This window comes from Chelonoidis abingdonii, chromosome 3, assembly GCF_003597395.2.
Source record: "Chelonoidis abingdonii isolate Lonesome George chromosome 3, CheloAbing_2.0, whole genome shotgun sequence".
Taxonomy (NCBI): domain Eukaryota; kingdom Metazoa; phylum Chordata; order Testudines; family Testudinidae; genus Chelonoidis; species Chelonoidis abingdonii.
The window spans coordinates 144082793-144107236 of record NC_133771.1 but is presented as its reverse complement, the minus strand read 5'-3'; the positions used below and the strand labels follow the sequence as shown (position 1 = coordinate 144107236).

General features: G+C 39.3%; 1 protein-coding gene across 4 annotated transcripts in view; it reads left to right on the top strand.

Annotated features, from left to right (window-relative positions):
- Positions 1 to 24444, top strand: part of RGS7 (regulator of G protein signaling 7) — a 446471-nt gene that overhangs the window by 335394 nt on the left and 86633 nt on the right. For all 4 annotated transcript variants that reach the window (XM_075064188.1, XM_075064190.1, XM_075064187.1 and 1 more), the window contains exons 5-6: positions 4526 to 4632; positions 14911 to 14962. In XM_075064188.1, coding sequence (XP_074920289.1) covers positions 4526 to 4632; positions 14911 to 14962 — 159 coding nt within the window. The remainder of the gene's footprint in view (positions 1 to 4525; positions 4633 to 14910; positions 14963 to 24444) is intronic.

The window sequence follows — 24444 nt, the reverse complement described above, 5'->3', positions numbered from 1 at the left end:
ACAAACTCCTTACAGTCACAATCTCCTTCTTTCCAGTACCCACATGGAATCTCAGATATGCCTTCTCAGTACCTCTGATTTCTGGAGCTAACCAATGCATTCAAAAATAATAGCACACAAGCACAGCAGTTCTGAGTATCTGGGGCTACATCCATATTATATTTGTCACACATACCAGTAGCTAATTCTGGCCTATCCCAAATATCTTTTTCAAAACTGAAAATTTACAGTGTGTCTAAACAAATGACCTGACAACTCTCGCAACAAACTATTATAGTAATAGAACTCAGTGTAGGAGGCTGAAACTCTGCTTTTAGCCCACTCTCTTATGTTTATGGATGGCAATGCAGCATATAATCAGCCAGCGTTGAGAGACCTAAGCAATAGTTAAGTGAACTGTGTGGTAAAGACATTTGCAGCCTAATCTCTATCGGACCCATTAATATTTTATGGGTTACGGGTTTTCTTACTGCAGTCCCAGCAGGAAAGATAAGGGGAAAAGGAAAAAACATATTACTTTGGTGTCACCTTGCTATTCTGTAAGATTAGAGGGTCCCTTATGATCAATATTAAATCAGTAGACTTGATGATTTAATAGTCGTGTTTAGAGTTCTTATTCCCATATCTCTCTCATTCACAAACCATAAAGGCACATTTCAAATCCTATCCTGTATAGTTTTTGCATGCAGAACCTCATTGAAGTCACTTCCAGAATCTCAGATATGCCTTTGACTTCAAGAGCTAACCGGTGTATTCAAAAATCATAGCGCACAAGGAGAGCAATGACTTTTGAATTGTTTTGAAGACATAGCTAAGGTGTGTTTGAGAGTGTGTAACATTTTCAAAAGTGCCTAAGTGACTTTGAAAGTCAGCGACACTAGGATCCTAAGCTACTTACATACTTTTTGATGAAGTTACTTTGTATTAACAATTGTATGCATTATTAGAAATATTTAAAGGGACACTGCCAAGTTAAACTTAAATTTGAAAATAATTTTCCTTGGTTATGTTGCTAATAACACTTTAGAAATCTCAAAGAGAAATTTGCTTTCCTATGGGATTTACATTTCTTCAGTTACATAGGAATTGGTCTACTGGATCAAACCATGTAGTTCATTAAGTATCTTGTCTCCAAAAGTGGCCACCATAAGGTACTGTAGAAAAAGGTACAAAAACCCTGCAATAGGCTGTTATCAGATAACATCTCTCTACAGATTGTTTCCGTCTAACCTCCATTAGTTTAGTTTATGCCCTGAGGGTTTATATTTATTTCAAACCTCATATTTTCTTTTTTCATCCTTGCTATTGTAACTCTGTATACTGTTGCCATCCATGTAAATGTGCAATCCTTACAGTCATACATCTTGTACAGAAGAGTAAATTTATGTTCAGACTTAGAAGGTTTGAGACATTCTGGTGCTTCTTATTGATATGCATCAACATGATAATATCATCATTCACTGCTCTCCATTCCCTCCAAAGGCTTGACCCTGCACCACTGAAGTCAATGGGAATTCTGCTTTGGACTTCAATGAGAGCAGGATCATACCTTTGGAGACCAGTCAGATTCTTCTCTCTCCCTGAGGAGGGAAACTGAGGAGACATGGATGTGAGAAAAGGCATTGGGTTGTTTGATTGTACTGTATCACTGTAAATAAAACTATTACAAGTTTTTAAAAATATTTCTTTCTTTTGGTGCCACCCTTTCTGTCCTTCTCCTTGCAAACCTAACCATCCATAATCCATTTTCCTTTAAAAAAGAGGCTGGTGGATTTCTTCTTTCAACCAATTTGTATCTGTCTGTCACTCTCTCTTCTCCCCTTTTCCCCATACAAAGATAGATATAATTTAGATAGCTGCTAGATAAGAGGGTCTTCTGATATTTACTCACTTACCCAGTGAAAGAAGGAGGATATTAAAAATAAAAGGCATTTGATTTTAAAATAATTACAGAGGATGTGGTGGTATTTATTTATTAAATAACCTCTGGATTTCATTGGCACAAGATGTGGAATTTAATGGCTTATAAATACATCTGAATAACAAGAATATCTGCATTTACATTAGATAGGACAAACTTCATATGGGTACAAACTGGCATGTTTCAGGGCAGAACTACTAACAGTCTGGGGTCAAGAAACTTTCTTTTGGGGCATGTTGTTCTAAGAATGTCTGTTACAAGGGTTTGGTTCTTTTCTCTGAAGCATCTGGGACTATGGACTGTCAGAGACATCATGCTGGGTTACATCAATTATTTGTCTGTTCCAGGATGGCAACTGCTATGCCAGCAGGACTGGGACTAGTTTGCAGAAGACTGCTGGAACAAGAGATGTTTGTCATGGAGTAGAGACAGAATTGGGGTTGCGGTTAGCTGGGCTAAGTGGAGAAGCTGCCTCTCCCTGAACCCAAGAGGGTGGTTCTGAGGTTGAGTGGATTCAGGGCAGCTAAAAATTGCCACTCATCCTCTTGAAAAAATGTTAAATACTCATGGTGAAAGTGTTCAGGTGAGTGGACAGGTGAAAGAGAGAGTTTACACACATTGCTCATGAAATATGGGTGAGCCAACAGAACTATGTTTCATTTTTATAGCCAAGACTCACATAAGAAAGTGTAAAAAAAAAAAAAAAAAAAAAAAGGCAGAATATTAATCCATCCTTGTCACAATGACTTTTGTAGCAAAGATAGGAAACAACAGATTGAATAGATATTTTTCCTATGTTGATGTAGTGACTGTAATTTCCTCTAGTGCCACAAAGACTTGCTGGTTTCAGAGTGGTAGCCGTGTTAGTCTGTATCAGCAAAAAGAACGAGGAGTACTTGGCCTCACTATCAGAGACTTGTTCACCTACACATCTACCAATGTGATATATGCCATCATGTGCCAGCAATGCCCCTCTGCCATGTACATTGGCCAAACCAGACAGTCTCTATGCAAAAGAATAAATGGACGCAAATCAGACATCCAAAATTATATCATTCAAAAACCAGTCAGAGAACATTTCAGCCTCCCTGGTCACTCAATTACAGATCTAAAAATTGCAATTATTCAACAAAAAAACTTCGAAAACAGACTCCAACAAGAAACTGCAGAACTGGAATTAATTTGCAAAATGGACACCATTAAATTAGGCTTGACGAAAGACTGGGACTGGATGAGTCATTACACAAACTAAACTATTTTCCCACGTTAATTTCCCCCCACTGTTACTCACACCTTCTTGTCAACTGTTTGAAATGGGTCATCTTGATTATCACTACAAAAGTTTTTTGTCTCCAGCTAATAGCCCACCATATTCAATTAGTTTCACTACAGTTGGTATGGCAACACTCATTTTTTCATGTTCTCTGTATGTGTGTACATATATATGTGGGTGGGTGTGTATATATATATCTATAATATTATAATCTTCCTATTGTATTTTCCACTGCATGCACCTGATGAAGTGGGCTTTAGCCCGTGAAAGCTTATGCTCAAATAAATTTGTTAGTCTCTAAGGTGTCAGAAAGACTTGTTGGTGTTTCTGAGCTAAACTTATACTTCCAGGGTTTAGAGAGGATATACAATATAAATCCACACTGAAAAACTGAGGAATGGGACTTCAACCTAGTAATTCAGTATTAGGAAAAGTCACCTCTTTTTTAAAGTATGATATGAACATAAAGAAAGCAAAACTATAGGCATTTACCAATTTGAACATTGTGTTGCACATAAAACTGTAACAGATTTTTCAAAGTGAAATTATGCATGCCATTTGTCCATCCTTGATAGAGCATTATCAAAATTTCAAATGGCAGAAATTGTGTGTCTATTTCATGGGTATATAAATATTCCAGAGCCTGGTTTGGCTTGTAAAGTTATTTGGAGGGACTAATGGAGAAATATCTTAGCCTTGTGGGCCAAGGAACTCAACTACCATAGGAAGAACATGGTGTAACTAATACAATCCCACTCTTCTTAGACTATGGCTCTGCTCTTCTGACAGGAGAATTGTAATAATTACAAAGTGTGTAGTCAATATCCTGGGACCTCAATCTCGGATACTGAACAATGGTACACTGTAAATATAAGAACATGTGTAATACTTAACATATATGTTTATTGGCTGTGGCCATTCTTCAATACATTGTCTATACTGGGGTTTTTAGGGAAATCTCTTATCACACTGGTGCAACTGGTAGGTGAGCCAATGTATACCAGCCCAAGCTGTCTTAACACTGTGTCATCTTCTAGACCTGTTCTGAAGGGAAGGGTTAGATGGCAGTAATTCTCAGTGAGAAATGGATGGAGTGAGTTAATAATGAAAGTAGTGGTAATGCAGAGGAAGAGCTGTTGAGTGGAAGAGATACAACTCAACTGCTTAGGAAGAGGAATCATTTTGGTGCCATCTCTATATTAAATGGAAAAAGAGCTGGGTGTTTAATCACAGGAGACAGGAAGAAATGTCACATAAAGGTCCCTGGCTGTAAATACAGAAAAGGTTTAATTTTTTTTTTTATGTTCTTTTCTTTCCCACCTTTCCAACAGTGGAAGCTCTACATTTGGGGACGTTAATGGCAGCTCATGGCTACTTCTTTCCAATCTCAGACCATGTACTAACACTAAAGGATGATGGCACCTTTTACCGGTTCCAAGTAAGTATGCTTAAAATGTTCTTGGGTTGCTTAAATGAAGGCTTATATTAAGAGCAAGATCCTATTTATTATGACTGTAATCATATCGTCCCCTTTCAGGGGCCCAGTTCATTATATCAATTCATCTTATACATAAAAATGCTAATAGGACTATATTCTGAAACTATATATGTTAATAATTTCAATGTAAAGAAACTAAGGACCATCACAAATATCTACATAAAATTATATAGGGAAGGAAATGTCCCTCTCTGAAATAATAATAACTCCAATGGCTTGTAAAGTCTAACAGATGCACTAAAATTGTATTCAGCATAATCCTCAATAGGACCCTCCTTTGTAAAATTTTATGGAGTTCTGGAGTGTGGAATGTAACACATTATGGCTCTTTCCTCACAGGGTCTGTAGAACACTTCAAACAGAATATTTCCTCTTCTGAGAGCTGTACATGTATGTCTTCTACCAGCACATATTCGATTATGATCTCACCTTTATAGTGAGAGATTTCTGTTGACCAGCTGGTCACACTGTAGTGCTCATGGAAAAAAATGAGCAGGTATTCTAGTGCAGATTAGGAGAATATATCTGATTTTATATATATTACTGATAGGTTTTTCTTTTTATTTGCATACTTATTTGGACCTTTTTTGATTGTTATTACACTAGTTTTAAAATTAATTCTTTACTGTTTCATACAATGAACAGCTTGATCTCATGGCCTGTACATTGAGACAAATGTGATCCACAGTACTGATTGGACACAGTACTGGTGTTTGATAAATGTATTAGAACCAGAAAAGACTGTCTGATGGGACGCTAGCATATCATCCCCCAGACATTTAAGACTAATGTTTTACTTTAAAAAAAGAAAATGCAGTTCAAAGATACCTGAGAAGAACATTGTCTTTCAAGTGTAGAAGAAACGTGACAGGTTGGAGAGTAATCCTACCTTCAAATCATGATCACCACTTTAGTTGTATACCACACCTCACCTTTTGAGTCTCTAGACTAATATGTTATGATTCTGTTGTTGCTCTACTGCCCTTTTTTGGCAAAGCAGCATGACCTTTGACCTAAAGGACACAGCATCAAAAATCTAGTGCAGATTTATAACTACATAACTGCAATACTGTCAATCTAACATGAAAGAGCAGGAAGTTGATTTGACCAAGGAGGGGGCATGTTACTGCGTGAATTTGACTAGTATTACAATACTAGTACAATCACCATTACTAATCTATTCATATCCCATACTTGGGAAATATAAGGTATCCATAACACAATAAATCAGGTGCAGAAAAAGGTGGATTAGTATTAAATGAACTGTGAGCCTTACCATTCAGGGGTAGTAGCTAGTGAACCGTGTGGACACAGTTATTCAGGTATAAATGAGCTTATACTGGTAGGGTTCATTGATGGATGATAAAGGGGGTAAGCTATATCAATAGATGCAGCTTTATAGTGGTATAATTGAGTTATAACTATTTTGGTAAAAATCTCGCAGCTCTAACCAAAATTACACCGATACAAAAATGGTATGTTACTTGTGCTGTGAAATTAGGAGGTGGAAATGGCCCATTCAACTGGGAAAAGGTAAAATTATTTTACTTTGACTTTAATTTTTTGGGGGGAAGTGTGAAAAAGCTCCCCAGGTGCATCAAAAAGAGAACCATGGCTGGACAGAATCCAACAATTTCTAGACTTCTGTGATACACAGAGAAAAAGCATTTGTAGTAGCCAGTACTGCAAAGTGCAGAGTCCATCCCTGCAGAGACTCTCCTACTACAGCGCAATGCCTTGCCCTGCAGAAAATAGGTTAGCTGTGGTTATGTACTCTGTCCTTTTCTATGTCTGACAAAGGGTTCCGATCTCTTTTCTGTCTTGACAGTGTAATTATTTCCAGGTGGTTTTTTTTAAACAAGCTGCTCCTCTGTATGAATGGCTGAGAATATGAGTGGAGTACTTGTTCAGTTGCCCTTTTACAATCAAAATTATGCTTTTCTATTACTATTGTAGCCATCAGGAGGGCTGTTAAAATCATAAATGCCCCCAGCTTTTTAAAAGTATGTGGGTATAGAAATAAGTGTTTTAAATTTGTACCATTTTTAGGTGTATCAGCACTAATTGTTCCTGGGGCAGTTCACCTAATATTATTGTTCAGAGGTGGAGATCTAAAAGTTACCAGATAGCTGCACATTTCATAGAGGATTAGATTTTGGCTAACCCTAACACAGCCATTCAGGGAATTAAGAAGTAATGAGTCCCCTTGAAGTCCCTGAGCAGCAGGGCTTTTTTCATTGCAACCTTAGCAGTGAAAGAAAACAGGAGCTGCGCACCTAATACCCCACCCCCAACATATGAGCAATTGAGTCGGATATGAAACTGGACAAGCTCCACCCCAGAAAGGAGTGAAGTAGTTTAGTTCCTTCCCCACCCCCACAGTAGGAGGGGGGAATTCCTGTCAGAATTCCTTCCTAGAACGTCATGCAAGCACATGCTTCCTTGTACTCAGTGTGAGCCAATAGTATTTTAATCCAGCCTCATGTTTGGAATTTATGCTTTCCCAGTGAAAAGTGCCTGACTCTTCTCCCCCCAGCTTCCCAACCTTTCCCAGAAAAAACTCCCAGGGACTGGAGTGTGATGGCCTTTCCAAACTGCATACCCATCCTGGATCTCCTCACTTCAATGGCAAGCTGGTGAGATATAGCATGTCCACCAGGACCAATTTTGAATGAACTGCCATGAGTCATTAAAGACTTCAGAAGTACAGAAGAAGTCTCTTGTGCATGAAGGCACTTCTTGGCATATCTAGGGCTCCCAATGTCTGGAGGAAGTGTTCTCCCAAAATAGACATTTTTATGGGTACCATTTGAACAAGAGCCACACTGTTAACCATCTATCCCTGGTACAGAAAGGATTTAATTTGTTTTTTATTTAAATAAATAAATATCCTAATATAGTAACAATGATGATAAAAAGTGCTGTTACCTAGCACTTTTTCATCCATGGATCATACAGTGCTTTATAAAACAGGTAAGAGCTAAGAGTCTGCATTTTAAAAATGGGGAAAGAGACCCACAAAGAGGTTAAATGTGTTGCCCGAGGTCACTAACAGAACCACAAATAAAGCCTGTTCTTCTGAGTCCCAATCCAGTGCCTTATCCACTAGGTACAGTGCCTCCTGATGGATAGTACAATAACTCGTCACTTAAGGTGGTCCCGCTTAACGTTGTTTCATTGTTACGTTGCTGATCAATTAGGGAGCATACTTATTTAAAGTTGTGCAATGCTCCACTCTTAGGTTATTTTGCTGCCTGCTTCCTCCACAGCTGGCAGCCTCCTTATGGCCCCCTCCCTCCCAACGCCTCCCACCTGCCGGCAGACCCCACGGATCAGCACCTCCTCCCCCTGCCTTCTGCCCACGGCAATCAGCTGGCTTGCGGCATTTTGGAAGCAGGAGGGAGGGGGAAGGAGCGAGGACTCAGCATGCAGGCTCCCCCTCCCTCCCCTGCCTCCCGAACACCGCAAGCCAGCTGATTGCTGCTGTCAGGAGGCAGAGAGGAGGGGGAAGGTGCTGATCCGCAAATCAGTTGATTGCCACCAGTAGGAGGCAGGAGGGAAAGAGGAGGAGCGAGGACTCAGCGAGGACTCACCCCTCCCTCCCCTACTCAGCAATCAGCTCGCTTGTGGCTTTTAGAAGGGAGGGAAGAGAGGGGGGTGGAGCCAGGATGCAGCGAGCTAAGTAAAGGGGAAGGAGGTGAGGGGGAGAAGAGGCGGGTCAAGGGTGGGGGCTTGGGGGAAGGAGTGGAGTGAGTGGGCTGAAGTTTGAACCCCCCACCTCTGGTGCTTGCAGAGTAGGGAAAGCTGCCCTGGAACCTACCCCCTCACCCATTTACATTAATTCTTATGGGGAAATTGGATTCGCTTAACATCGTTTCACTTAAAGTCACATTTTTCAGGAGCATAACTACGACGTTAAGTGAGGAGTTACTGTACTAGAATAAGAATGGTATATTGTAATAAAATATGAATATCTCTTTCCTTGGAGGCAGTTTATCCTAATGGACGATTTTCATGATATAACATCTGAGGTTGCAAGTTGAATGCTTTAACATATTTTCCCTAAAGCGTTTTTTTTTTTACATACATATATCTGCCTAAAAGTTTTTACGACATTACATAATATATAGAAAGTCTTGGATTTAGTCTTTAACTTGTAAGAGATGATGTTGCTTCTGCTCTATTGGCAAAGTAGCTCCCTAATAAAGATTTAAGGCTAAAATATGGGAGGGTATTATAAGCAGCTTCTCAAAGGGCTCACATGTAAATTGCAAAATCAGAGTTAAGATTACATCCATGTTCTGGCTCCAGTTAGCCTCGTGATTAATATGAAGACCAGGCCATCTCTCCCCTGGGCATGCCTATTTATGCCTCCATCATTCCTGGTTTGAAGGAATTAAAGGCCCTTGATGATTCAAAGGACCCATAAACGTAGTAGCTAACTTCTTTGCTGCACTTCTGTGGCTGTATGAGAGTTTGCTCTTGGGTGTGTTTGTGTCAGGCATCAGCCAAAAGTTGGTCACAGTGCTTTTGGTATTATTTCTTTCTGCAATATATTTTGTTAAAAAATTAAATGAACATATTGCAATAAAATACACTTAAACTATTTTTTTTGCAAAACATCAATGTTGACAGGCATTAGGAAGTTTACATCTCTTGTGTCAGTTATGCATCTATTCCTATTGTTATACTACCCAAGGCTATGGTTTTAACAAGCTAAACTGAGTCAGACTTGCTACTTACTGCATGGAGTGGTTCTAGTAATTTAGTAAGTGTTAAAATTGAGAATTTAAAGTACTGCATTAATTACATCTCTCTTTTTGTACATGGAATACATATAACAATATCAGTTGAATGGAGTGGAGTTCAATGTTTCCATGTTGTAGATATTTTAAGTATATTTGCAGTCTCTCTATCTTTTCATATAACACAAGTAATATGCAGATGATTTCATTTGCACTGCTTTTAAAATCACTTTATTCTGAGAGATTAGGTTTTGTGTTATGTGCAGCAGCATTTATACAAGTGTAATGATACTGTATGTGTATTCACTTTTGTCATGCACAGCAGGAACCCACCCCACCACCCAATGTCCTTATACCACGTCGGATCAGCCTGGTATCAGTTATCTAGATGTGCATCTGTAGGAAATCCAGGCTATAACTTTTGTGCTTTGTCTTAAGCAAAGACCAAGGATGCTGTATCTTCGTGATGATCCCACCCCGTCTATTGGTCAGATCAATGTACAGCTCGTATTTTGGAGATGAATGTATTTCCTTTAAATGTTATATAGTCAAAGTTCTGAAATTATATTTAAATCACTAAGTCTCACAACAACAGATAAAACAAAATTAGACATTCATGTGTAGTATGGAGATTATTGGTTAAGGTTTCTGTTCATTACAGGAGATGCATACAGTGAATGTAGTGTGGTCTGATGAGTCAAGCGTGAGAATGATAATCAGGATCCTTGGTGTGAAATTCTGACTTTGTTAATGTCAGTGCCAAAAATCCCATTGATTTCAGTCAGGCCAGGGTTTCACCTTTGGTTTTCATACTCGTTTCTGTCACTGACTTCCTTTATCTTGGGCAACCATGTATCCTCCCTTGGCCTCAGTTTCCTTATCTTTAAAATGGGGATAACAAGACTTACCATTGGAAAAGATTTGAGTTCCTCCAATTCAGATGTTGCAGAACATGAGGCATTTTAATTTATATATGATCAATTATTGTTTATTTGATGATACCTTAAGATTATAGATCCCTATTTCTAGAGTTTATAACAGTTGTCTGGAGAGGAATGACAATATATGGAGCAAAAGGGTTACATTTGACAGAAATATTCCTCACCATATACATTAATTAGACTAAACTGTCCCCTTGTCAACAGACCTTTCCCTTATAACTATTCAAAGGGAGGGATTAAAGTAAACTATAGGATCTTGGTCCTTTAAAAATACAGTTTAAACCATACAAACTAACAGTGCTTTCTAAAAAGATGTGGTGTTTAAATCAAACTTTTTCTCTATTTGAAATAGCAAGTAGGGTTTCCAGCTTTGGTTGGATGAATTCCTGGAGATTTCATCACATGACATAATCTTTAATTCAAGATTAATCTTTAATTCTTGGAGAATCCAGGGCAGTCTTGCAAGGTTGGCAATCCTAAAATTAGTAAGTGCCTATTCAATAGTTAAAATACTAGGATGATGATTTGGTTTTTGGTAGAGCCAATGTAGAACTGTTCTTTGTTCCTTTGCTAAATTGCCAGCAAAATACGAATGCTAGTAAATCTAATGGGGGATACATACGTGGATTACAGGAGTTGGTTTTATACATTTTTATTAGCAGAAAAGACCTGGTTATAGATTGCTGTGGTTAAATTTAGACAGTAATATAAAATATTTTCCAGATTGGACAATATAAAATTGCTTACTTAGAGTCACTTTTCTACCCAGGCTCGTAATGACCTTATAGGGACAATCTATTCTACACAAGCCAATGAGTTTGGGTCTCTGATAATATTTGTGGTGCTAGATATAACCTTATTTCTCCAGCCAGAGGAATGAATAGAACTGCTTGCCTAGGAGTACCCAATTACAGATACATGTAGACCAAGTGCTTTAAAATTGTAGCGATGTAAGTTGGCAGCATTATTTCTGCCTGGGATGATAGACACTATTTGATTTTCCCAAAACTATTCCACTACCTGCCTTCTTTTCAGCTATAAATAGGATGTCATGGCAAAGGAGCAAATAGGGAATGATACCACTCATTCATGGCAAACCACTTGACAGCCACTCCTCAGGCAAAATGAAATTTTTAACTACTGATAGTTCCTTCAGGTTTTCAACATTCCACTCAAAAAAGTTAATGTTTGATCATCTTCCCTATGAAAATGGTTATGGTACAAAATGCTTGTATTGCAACACATTTATAAATCTCCCAGGCAAAGCTTTCAGTTGCTTGAAAATTGTAGTACATGTGATGGGCTTTTCAGGGGGGGTTTAATGTGTGTACCCTAAGGTACCTGTGTTTTGAAGTACACAACAGAATTCTACTACTGTTGATGATTGAGTTATGCAAAATAATTAGATAAAAACTCCACCACCTTCTCAAACTGTGCCTAGGTTGGCAGTCACGTGCATTTGCAAACCACAGTTTATGCACAGAGGAGATCATGAACATGGACAGAGATTCTTTGCATAGCTCTGGGAGGTTCTTAACCAGCTGAGAGATGAACAGCTAGTCTTCCCTTCCTTCTACACACTCATACTTATAGTGAATCCCATGTCTCATTTACACACACCCCACTCTACTATAAGCCCTAGATCTCTTGTTTCTTATGTCTATAGGCTTGCCCCCCTCTCCTGTTCATTCTTCTTTGGAAAAGTTAAACCTCTTTACTAAGTGTTTAGGGTTCATACTTTTCCTCAAATCCAGGAAATTCTTCATGGTCCACTATTTTACCCAGTCCTTAAATGCTGGGAAAGGTTGTGAGCAGAAGGATGTAAGCTAAATACTTGAATTGCAGAGACGCAACGACGCATGTCACATGTTTGAGATAAGACCAAGGGTATGTCTACACTACCAAATTTATAGAAGTCAATTTTTAGAAATTGATTTTATACAGTCAATTGTGTATGTCCACACTAAGTGTATTAAGTCGGCAGAGTGCATCCTCACTACTGTGGCTAGCATAGACTCATGGAGCGGTGCACTATAGGTAGCTATCCCACAGTTCCCCCAGTCTCTGCCACCCATTGGAATTCTGGGTTAAGCTCCCAATGCCTGATGGGGCAAAAACATTGTTGCAGGTAGTTTTGGGTACATGTTATCAGTCGCCCCTCCCTCCATGAAATCAACAGTAGACAATCATTTTGTGCCTTTTTTCCTGGGTTACCCATGCAGACACCATACCACGGCAAGCATGGAGCCCGCTCAGCTCACCATCACCACTGCTGTTGCATCAGAGAGGCTTTGGTGTGACAGTTGTGTGTTTCTCCTTGATGCAAACCCACCCCATTTGTTGATTTTAATTCCCTGGAAGCCAACCATCCTCCCCCCCTTGAAATAAAGTAACTATTATTTTGAAAACATGCATTCTTTCTTTATTAATTTTTTAAAAATGAGATAACGGACAAGGTAGCCCAGGTGGGGTGGGGGAGGAGGGAAGGACAAGGCCACATTGCTTATTGTAGCCACACTAAAAATCAAACTTTTTGAATGACAGCCTTCTGTTGCTTTGGCCATCCTCTGCAGAGGAGTGGCTGGGTGCCTGGAGCCTCCTCACCCGTCTTCTTGGGCTGGTGGGTGAGAGGCTCGACACCCAGCCACTCCTCGCAGAGGATGGCCAAGCATCAGAAAGGCTGTCAATATTTCTTGATGATGCAGACATAGATGGTCAAAAAGTTTGATTTTTAGTCTTCTTGGGCTGGTGGGTGCAGGAGGCTATGGGACATGGGGATGAGGGTAGGCGGTTAACAGTGGATGCAGCGGGGCTCTGATGCTTTTGTTGGCCTTTCCTGGCAGCTCCAACAGATGCTTGAATTCTCTGTACATGCTTGATGCTCACCCATTAGCCTCAAGCAATCGCATTCTGGCCTCCACTCTTATGCTCCCTAATTCTTTCCTTGCTTCTGCACTTGAATGCCTCTATGAATTAAGTGTGCCCTCCCATCAGTTGGCAGTGTTGGACTGCATGAGAGCTTGGCCAAACATTTGTCATCACGCAGGCATTTTTTTATTCACCTTTTAATCTGTTTGATAACTCCAGAGAACGGTAGATGATAGGGCAGCAGTAGAAACATTTTATACTCTACATTCTAGCGAGGGACGCCATGCCGTTACCTGTGTTGCTGAGTTTGCCACGCTGACCAAACAGGAAATGAAAAATTCAGAAGTTCCCGGGGCTTTCCTGTGTACGTGCATCAGTGCAAATCGGAGTTTCAAAGTGCTGTCCAGAGGTGGCTCATGAAATGGAGACTCTGAATAAGCTACCCGGAGGCGCGCAAGTACCAATCACCATTTGCATTCACACTACCCCAAATTCAACCCAGCAAAGTCAATTTTAGCACTACTCCCCTCACCAGGGAGGAGTACAGAAGTCGATTTTAAGAGCCCTTTAGGTTAATGGAATGGGGTTGGTTGTGTGGACGCAGTCATTTTTAAATCGACCTAACGTAGCTAAATTCAACTTAAACTCATAGTGTAGGCTTAAGACCTTTAGGATCCATGTAAGAAAAAGACAATGTTATTGCTCTGTCTGGAAGAACTGTTTGTTGGCTAAGAGAGAAAAGCTGCATCATATGGCTTACACATTTCCAGTCCCACTCAAGGGATTGCTGTTCAAGATTCTGGGTGATACCAGTGTTAGCTTTTTTTAGGACAGCTTTAGGGCTGAATTCAGACTCCTGCATTTACAGCCATGCAGACTCAGGGACTGAGAAGGCGTGTACCTTGAGAGTGGCATGCCTGGAGTCAGTATGTCTATGTATGGATAATGCAGCAGTTTTTCATTGAAATGTAGTCTTTCAAAATGAATTATTTTCTTCATTTCTTACAAAATATTAATATCTCATAAAGATATTTTCCCCAATGATATAAACAAAATGTTATTGAAATAAAAAAAATCATTTTGTTTGCAATAAAAGAAAAAAATCAATAACATTTTAGGTATTTTTAATGGAAAAATAAAGAACTGCATTTGAAGGCCTCAACAGTAATAAAACTTTGAAATTTTGAACATTTTTGTGAAAATAGCTTGTCCTTTTTGACCAGCTCTAATAAGTACCTACTAGTGAGTTGCCTAGAACCTTAACATACTGTTTATTAATCACAAGTTCTGCAAAATCAAAGATTGAATGGGTCATAAAGAGTGCAAAAACTTCTCATCTCTAAATGTTGAATCTTCAGGTTGGTGTGAGCATGTTCCTGGGGAAAGTAGGGCTGTCCTGTACCTGTTCTGTAGTTTATCAATAATAATAATACTTCATTCTTAGCTGCCATTCTAGCACACTACACAAATACCATAAATAAGCATACAAAACTAATTTGCCATTTTGATGCCTATTTCAAAATTGCTGGATTTACAATACAGTGGATTTCCAAAGAAAACATAAATAACTTTTACAAAACAGTGTCAGTCTAGAAATTGTATAATGCTTGCTTTGTCTAACCTGAATTCCCTGCTTTTTTGTTTTATTTTGTTTTATTCTATAGACACCCTATTTTTGGCCATCAAATTGTTGGGAGCCGGAAAATACAGACTATGGTCAGTGTGAATACCTATTCTCTTTCTATCAGGAGTCTTGTATGTATAAAAATATTATTACAGTCTGTGTTGTTTAGCTATTCCACCATTGAAAACACTGCTGTTGTTTTGTTCAGTCCCAATGCAAGAACTGCTGATGCTCAGCTCAAGGTTGGCTTTGATTTTACAAAGTTTATTAAGGCAGAAGTCAAATATGAATGTGATCCAGGAATACAAAAATAGCATTGCATTGCTGTGCACATTGTAAATACATATGGTGACAATGTCCCAGTGAAAGGGAAAGTACCTGAAGAGTAATAATTCTACCATGCTGATGAGATTTAAACACATGCAAGCAAGCTGGTGAGGATTCTCAAACTCATAGTGGGCCAAACTTTCAAAGTTTGTATCCAGTGGACATGTGGAAATCAGTTATTTGTTCATACACATGGCCACACAAATACATGTGCGTACATTCAGGTTCACATGGATGGGAATGGCCACATCTGTGTACAATGTTATTTCATGCCATATGTAGGGAGGCCATTTGTCCAGTTTAAAGCTGGGCAATCCTAGATTTATGCCGTACTATTCCTGTCCAGTAGAGACTTAGCACTGGACATGGCTTTGTCCATTACAATGAGAGGAGAGAATAGGAAGAGATTGTAGATGCAAGAGGATGCCAGAGGGAAGGGGTCAAGGTGCCACCTCTGTATGCAGTGATGCAGGCATAAGTGGGCCAATGGAAGCAGGCTCACACACAGGGGCAGAGACGTGCAGGCAGGAATGAGCTAGTGCAGGGGGCTGACATGGAAGGGGGTGAGGCTGTGTGGGGGCTAAAATAGGGCAGGGCCACGTGGGTAGACTGATGCAGAAGAGAGAGGGGCCATATGGGCAGGGGCATTGAAATCCCATATTCTGAGGAGGTGCCAGGGCCACCCTAGCCATGTTTAGCATTTACACACATAAATTATACATGCATAATTGGTTAAAAAAAATCCACTATAAAATGACTAAAGCCAAGATTTTACAGAAATTAGTATCTAAAGTTAGGTTCCTATGTCTACATGTATGCGCCAAATTAAGTGTTGAGGTTTACCATGAAACTGATCAATCAACAGCTCCCATTCATTTTAATGGGAGCTGCTGGATACTCAGGACTTTTGGAAAAACAGCCCATTTATTTTGATGACTAAATATCGTAACTTCAGGCACCCATTTTTTTAAAAAAAATTATCTTGGCTGAATGCCTTGGAAATTCAAGGTGGTGTGCACTACTGTGTGTTCAACCTCAGTATTGGAGAGATGTGGGCTAATGGAATCTACATAAGGTTGGGAGTCAGTCCAACATTCTGTTCTTATCTTTGTAGATGACTTGTGTGATTTTTGGGTAAATCACTAAATCCAACAATTTCAAACTCAGGTGCCTAATGTTAGGCATCTAAATAACTAGCCCGATTTTCAGAGGTGATGAGCACCAACAACTCTCAAGTCTGAAAATGCTGATGTTAACCTCTCCGGGCCTCAGTTAGCTCGTGTACAATGGGAAGAAAAATGCTTACCCACCTTGTAAAACACTGAGACTTCTAAATTCAAAGTACATTAGAAGTCCAGAATATTGTTATGGAGCTAATATTTAGACAGCTGTGATTAGTCACTGAGGCAGGAAGATATTTGATTCAGCACTTAATATCACTGCCTATTTCTTTCCTTCTTCTTAGCAGTTTTTCACGGCTTTCTTTTAAGTGTTGTCCTATCTATCCACAGTCTCCTGGGTTATAGAAGACCAGAAAGTTATTAAACATGGTTCCCAAGGGAAACCAAGCTGTTCACTAGAAAAAGCCTATGGGATAACCGGGGGGGTTAATAAATATTCTAAAATGTTTGTTAGAACGCTTCACTGTCTAATAGTAGTCTGAGCCTGAAGTCAGCCTGAGAAAATTGCTGTTACTATCCACAGATGTTAACGGGGAGAAACAATGTCTAGCTGCCTTATTAAAGTGACCTTCTAGCTGAGAAAAAGCAATAATGAAGATTAAAAAAGAAACCCCACAGTCAGAATCAGAATTATCAATTTGGGGGCAGAGTGGGGTAAAGAGAGACTCTCCAGGGTATCAGAATAGATCTCAGGATCTGTCTATCCCTCCACACAGTGATGTGCCAGGAGAGTTTCTCACTTCTTTGTGCTGGGCTCCCCCAGTTATCATATAGGCTTTGCCACTAAACAGCTCAGTTTCCTGTTTGTAGTATAGGAAGGCCTGGGGATGGGCATGATTTTAAAGGAAATTAGAAATCCTGTGTTGTGGAGTGCTGAGTTTTTAATGGGTTTCCATGGTATATTAACCCTTCTGCTGATTAGGGTCTATCACCATGCATGGCCTGGAAGGGCACTGAGATTTTCTGCCAAACATACAGCAATTATTTGAGCAAACAGATGCAATCTCAGTCCAGATAACTTGATCACCAAGCTATGATAGCTAACAAGAAATCTTTTTTCAAGATTATTTTAATTCTTAGACCACAGTGGTTAATTCTTGTACTTTAGGGCCTACATATTTTTAAACACTCAGTTGAAGCCTGTAGGAGTTCTGCATTCAAGAGAGTGACAAAGCTAGACATTTAAAAATTAAATTCTAAAATTAAAAACTGGAGTCTAGCATTATTACTCATGCTGAGAAGTAACTTACTACAGAAACTGACCCATTGATTACAGTGGCTCTAAATGAAAACACACACATTAAAAAATCAAAGAACCTCAGGAATATTCAAAGCATTATTTTTACTTACCAGTCATTTTTTAAAACTATGAATGCTTCTGGTGGTTCTGAAGGAGAGCTGACATTTTACTGCTGCTACATAGCATTCAGGGCCTCATCCAATGAGTGCTCTGCTCACAACTTCCTCTTGGAACAGAAGAATGGCAATACCAGATCAGACCAGTGGTCCATCTAATGCACTAATCCATCTCCAAAATTGGCCAGTAGGAGATTCTTCAGAGGAAGGTTTAAAACTCTTACAATGGACAAATTTGCAATAATATCCCTGTTGGGTAACCTTCTTCCCAATTCCAGGCAGTTAGAAGTTGTTTTATATCCTGAAGCATAAGGGTTCATATTATATTTATAAATTTTTATCCTAGCCAGTTTAATTGCATATATTGAATATAGTGGGAGTTCTGAATGCAGACTACTTGCAAGAGTCGTAGATTCTAGGACTGGAAGGGACCTCAAGAGGTCATCATGTCCAGTTCCCTGCCCTCATGGCAAGACCAAATACTGTCTAGACCATCCCTGATAGAGATTTATATAACTTACTCTTAAATATCTCCAGAGATGGAGATTCCACAAACTCCCTAGACAATTTATTGCAGTGTTTAACCACCCTGACAGCTAGGAACTTTTTCCTAATGTCCAAACTAAACCACCCTTGCTGCAGTTTAAGCCCATTGCTTCTTGTTCTATCCTTAGAGGCTAAGATGAACAAGTTTTCTCCCTCCTCCTTTATGACACCCTTTTAGATACCTGAAAACTGCTATCATGTCCCCTCTCAGTCTTCTCTTTTTCAAACTAAACAAACCCAGTTCTTTCAGCCTTCCTTCATAGGTCATGTTCTCTAGACCTTGTTGATTTTTTCTGGACTCTCTCCAGTTTCTCCACATCATTCTTGAAATGTTGTGCCTACTATTGCACTGATAGTTTTTAATAAAGGAAGTGCTAATCAACAAGATTGAAATTCACCACTCTGCAGAAGACCCACAAAAGGTCTATGAAGCCCTGAAATCCCATTTTGAGGGCAAAATAGGTCTTAAGTAGGATTTCAGTGTCTTAAAAGTCTTAGGGGTTGTATAGTCCTCAATGGGCCCTCTGGAGAAAGGCAAATTTCACCCCAAAAGAGTTCAAAAGAAATGCTGCAGATTTTCACAGTAGTTTATTAGTAAATGAGTATAGAAAATGTAGGTAATTGCCCATAATAAACTATTTTTTAATAAATAGAACTTACATTAAAACCATTTGGAGTACCTCTAATCTCTGTCATGCATTAGAATGCTCAGTGGTATTTCCTTTGTTACGGACTATGTTCCAGATCCTGAGCAGCCCTGGGCCCTTGCAGCTCCGCCTAAAATTAATGGAAGAGACAGGCATCCTGTGTCTCTGAGAATCAGTCCCCTATCATATGACCAAGAAGGACACTTCCTCAATAACCTTTGTCTATCACGGTTAATTACAATGTAAACAACTTTATTGGTGATTGATACAATTTTACAAGCCTATGAAAATATTATACAAATCATAAAAAAAAAAAGGGTAAAGTTTCCCTTTAAATAAAGGCAGGCGGACCTACCATTATTCACCCAGTGCTGTACTGCTGCCCATGATGAACAGTGACAATAAAATAATTAACCTTAAGCTAGAAATTAAATAAGGTTGAGACATTGCATTTGTTCCTTCATTACCAGGTCAACTCCAAAAAGAAATGCCTTTTTATTCCATTATAGACTATGTTAACATCTACTTTACAATGTTATTTCACTTTCTGCTTTATGTTAGATAAGGATATACAATATTTTCATGACAGAGATTTAGCTATAGGCAATGTGTGTAAAACAGATGATGTCCTTTCTTGACACATCCTTTAAAAATAATCTCCAAAAGTATATTTCAGGAGGCTGCTGGCCAGTTCCTAGAGCAGTGCTATAGGAAAGTGATGTGAACTCTGCTACTGATACAGGCATTAGACTTTTATCTTGGATCAAGGTAAAATATCTTGGCCTCCATTCTGAAGGTAACTAGATGCCCACTTTTTGGATGGTCAAACTGACACATCTAAGAAGGTCCTAATTTTCAGAAAGTTCTGAGCATTCAATCTCTGAAAATCAGGATCTTTTAAAATATCTCAGTTTAGACACCCAGAATCACTAGTCACTTTTAAACATGTAGATCCTTGGCTTTCATTTAACTGATTATATCAATTTTAAAGCTCTGTACAGTGAGACCCAACCATGCTGGAAAGTTTCTCTCATGCAAAGTTCCAGTGAATTCAGCAGGACTTGGTGCATGAGTAAAGGTGTGGATCCTTTGCAGTAATTTAGATTGGTGGAGTCTGAGTAGTTCTGCATCCTCTCTGTATTGGATAGAGTTCCTAGCTTATGACTTGTTCATGTGGCTATTAAAACTATGATCTCACAGTTTAGAAAGCTGATTCTGCTTTATATTTTTGCTCTAGAGTGAGTGAGCGCACTAATGGCTGAACATACTGTCTACTTGTACTCTGATGAAACAATTTATTCTGCGAATTAAAATGTTATATGCCCAACTCCCCTCTTATTTAAAATTAAATTTACTATATTAATAGAGGTGGTTCTGGCAAATTAAAAACACTTCAGTGTCATTGAAAGTTTATGAAATACTGAGGCTGTTTATGTTCATAGTCAGACGGATCAGGGTTCATCTCAGTTTGGCCAAATCTAATGAAGTTAATCCATATGCATATGGGATCAATTCTCGTGAGGCTTGTCATTTCCTGTCTTGGGTTTAGTGACTCACAGCTGTTGGGAATTTGAGGAATTTAATTCTCCCACATTCTCTTGTTTAAATGTAATAAAGAAGAAAGATGAAAGGCAGAGAAAAGTTCCAAGGTTGACAGGTAATTACAGTCTATGTAAATACAACAAATAATTGTAACAATGTAGAAAACAGAATATTGTGGGGAGGAGGAGGAGGCGGTAATAAGACATGTTAAGGGAGAAAGATGAATAGAAGTGGGTGATATTATAGAATGGATTGTGCACAGGAAAAGTGAAAATTGATTTAATTTTTGTTCTAGAGTTAGGAGCTGTAGTTCAAGAGAAGAGATGGATATGAGCTATCAGGGAATCTTCAAATAGGTAAAATGAGACAGGGAAGCTGTTCTGGATTACGGGGACATGTTTACATGTTTAAAAGTGACTAGTGATTCTGGGTGCCTAAACTGAGATATTTTAAAGGATCCTTTGAATGTGAATGGAAACAGTGATAGACAAAAAATCTGTGGAATGGGCTGAATTACAATGATAATTTCAGAAAGGGAGGTGGGGGGTGCTGAGTGTGGGAGGGGCAAATTCTTTAAGTCTGTAGGAGAGGTAATGTGCTGGTTCCTGAAATGGACTAAAGGTCGGGTAATGTGTTCCCATTTTATGGTATAAATGAGGTGATTATTTTGGACAAAACAAAGTTAGAAGAATTAGTAGTATAGACTGAAGAAATCCATAAAGGAAATCATTCCACTAGTTCAGGCTAAGAAGAGAGGAAGACCTGCATCAGAGTTTCAGCAAAGGGGTTGAGATAGTGTCTCTGTGGACAGGACAGTATTTTGGGGGGGATAGTAGACAAATATATAGATCTAGGCAACATGAAAAACAGAAGTTTCCTGAGTCTAAAAGAATATGCAGCTTTTTCTGCACTAGAGGTGAAGGACAGGGAACAGTGGTGGTTAGGATGAGAGGGCTCTTACCAATTACAGTGTAGGCCAGGGTAGTCAATTATTTTTTGTCACGGTCCAAATTTCTTAGTAAAGCTATAGTCAAGGTCCAGACTCTAGAGAAAATAATAAGAAACTCCAACCAATAACGATGATAATAACTAAAAAAGATGTTGGGGTCTGTTCAAAAGTGTCTGGCGGTCTGGATTTGGCCCGTGGTCCACCTATTGATTACTCCTGGTGTATGCTACCAATTTGGGGTGTGCTCTGTGTGGATGGCAGCACAGGGAGCATCTTTGCCCTTTCCCTAGGACACTCATGCTCATGAGACAGCAATGATTTATACTTCTCTGTGCAGGGTGTATAGCATTACCAAAGAGGACAAGTTGTTGGGCCGGAGTCTGAGCATGGTCCCACTTTCCCGGAACCAGATAGAACCTTGAGATCTGCTCTATCGGGAGCATACACTGCACTCTTTCATCCTCCTCCTCTCCTGTTTGGGAGCTTCAGGGCCGCCCAGAGGATTCAGGGGGCCTGGGGCAAAGCAATTTCGGGGGCCCCTTCCATAAGAAAAAGTTGCAATACTATAGAATACTATATTCTCGTGGGGTCTCTGCAGGCCCGGGGCCTGGGGCAAATTGCCCCCCTCCCCCCTGGGCAGCCCTGGGGAGCTTTCAACTTGCTCCTCTTTAGGTAGTAACGCATCAGTGGCACTGCCATTCCTGCAGTACGTGGCCTGCTATCCCCAGTCAGGCTCTGACTGTACGTGCTGTAATTTGCTCAACTCAGTTGGGAAGTTCTGCTGAAGACATGAGCAGGTGAGAAAAGCAGAGAGTGAGAAACAGTGACAAATTGAATGTAATAGAAATTCGGAGAGAAGGCAGAGCAAAGCAGGATGTCCATGGTGTTGGAGGGAGTGAAAGCTCCCAGCATCTGAGTTAGGACTTGTTATTATTGAGAGAGTTCTCGAGGAAGAGTAATACTGCTGGATGTACCACAGGCTTTCTGTATGACCTGGGTAAATCACGGAGTGTATTTCATCTTCCTTATCTGTAAAACTCAAATAATTCTTCACAAGGGTGTTGTCAGGCTAAACTAATGTGCACTAAGTTTCTCACATGAGAGTCTCACATGAAAGGTGCTATTAAAGTGGGAAATATGTTATTTCTAGCTCGAATTATGTTAGACCAGGGAGGCACCACTGTTTCTCAAGTCCATTCAGATAGCTGAAGAAGGTTTTTAGGTTTTTAGGTGCTTGGTTAGTGGGAAAGGGAAAAAATTGGGGAATGAAATTCAATAAGTGGATATTGATTAATAATGGCATCGCTGATGTTGTAGGATAGAAGAGAGGGAAGATTACAGAAGATGAGGACAGGATAAGTTCACGGAGATCGAATGGGCAGGAGATTGTAGGCTTGGGTTCCAGTGGAGTCAAAGGAAGGAACTAGATTTTCATGACTCCACTGATTCTGGTTGAAGAGAAAAATACAGTGGAGCCTCACTTCCGCCGTTGATATAACCAATAACCTTTAGCTTTCTCTCATGTGTTGTTTGTCTCTATTTTAATTCAAATGTATCTGTATGTTATCCTTTTGTTATCCTTATCTGTCAAACAAAAGAGGAAAATCTGTGGATCACAAATCTGAAGATGACATTAACTAAACTTCTCGCATATCTTCTATGATTCTAAGCATAATTTGGCCTTACATAAAATATATCCATCAAATTCTACATGTGTATTTCCAGCAAGAGTCTACTTTTTCATTTTCAGAATCCCATATATGCACTTCACCTGAATGATAAGTTTAAAAGAAATCCTTGATTTTTTGGGAAGATCACTGAGCCAACTTCTGTTGGTAAAGAGACAAGCTTTCAAGCTCCACAAGTCTTCTATTGAATGAATTCACACAACAAAATGATAAAAGACAAAAACACCATATCACCCATGGGCAAGCGCTTTTCACAAAATGATCACTCCACATCTGGCCTCTCAGTCCTCATCCTCAAAGGAGGCCTGCACAACACCTTCAAAAGACAAGCCTAGGAACTTACATTCATAGCTTTGCTAGACACTGAAAAATCATGGTCTTAATAAAGGCAATGGATTTATGGCTTATTACAACAATCTGTAACCCATTAACCCCCATCTTATGTTCTTATGAGTGTAAAGGAGTTCACTGGCTGCTTCACCTTGACTGGTCTTTTACAATATATATTAACTACTTATCCTAAACAATCTAAGTATCTTTCCCAGATCTGAAAAAGAGCCCTGTGTCGCTTGAGAGCTTGTCTCTTCGACAAACAGAAGTTGATCCTATAAAAGACATTACCTCATCCAGCTACTATGAATGTTCATGAATCTTTTATCCAGGTTGAATTACAATAAAATAAGGAAATAACCCCTAGTGGCAATATACCGCTTTTCTTTCTCTAGGTAAAGTGGAGTCTGAAAGCTTCAGCTATCAGGAATTCTTTATGAAATGGGAGAGAAGGCAAAAAAAAAAAAGTCTACCTTTTTCCATTGCCCTTGAGAATTTAAGTCGCAATTTTCTTTTCCGGAGTTTTTCTTTCCAGACATATTGTCTTTCCCAATCAGAGCTAAATTCAGCTATAGTAGTACTGCTGAACTTGGCCTATCATACCTCAGTTGCATCTGCAGAACATAACATATACTAGGTAAATGAAAGCATAGATAGGCAATTGCAATCATATACCACACTTTTATTCAGCTTCATTTTCCATTTAGAACATGTTTGTCTACTTATTTTGCATTCACAGTTTTAAATGCCTGTTTGAAAATTTGACCTGTTATCTCAAACTTTCTTTCTCTAGTAGGCAGTCATTTTACTAATCTCTGTATGGCTCTGCATAGCAACACAGTTTGAATTCATAGACTCCAGAGCTGAGAATAAGACCTCTTAGGTCATCTAACCCATCTCTCTGACATCACAGGTTTGGTTCTTAGAATGGTATTAGTGTCTTGCCCAGTCTAGTTTTATATATCAAGCTATGGGGCTTGAACACTTCTCTTGAGAGACATCCACACC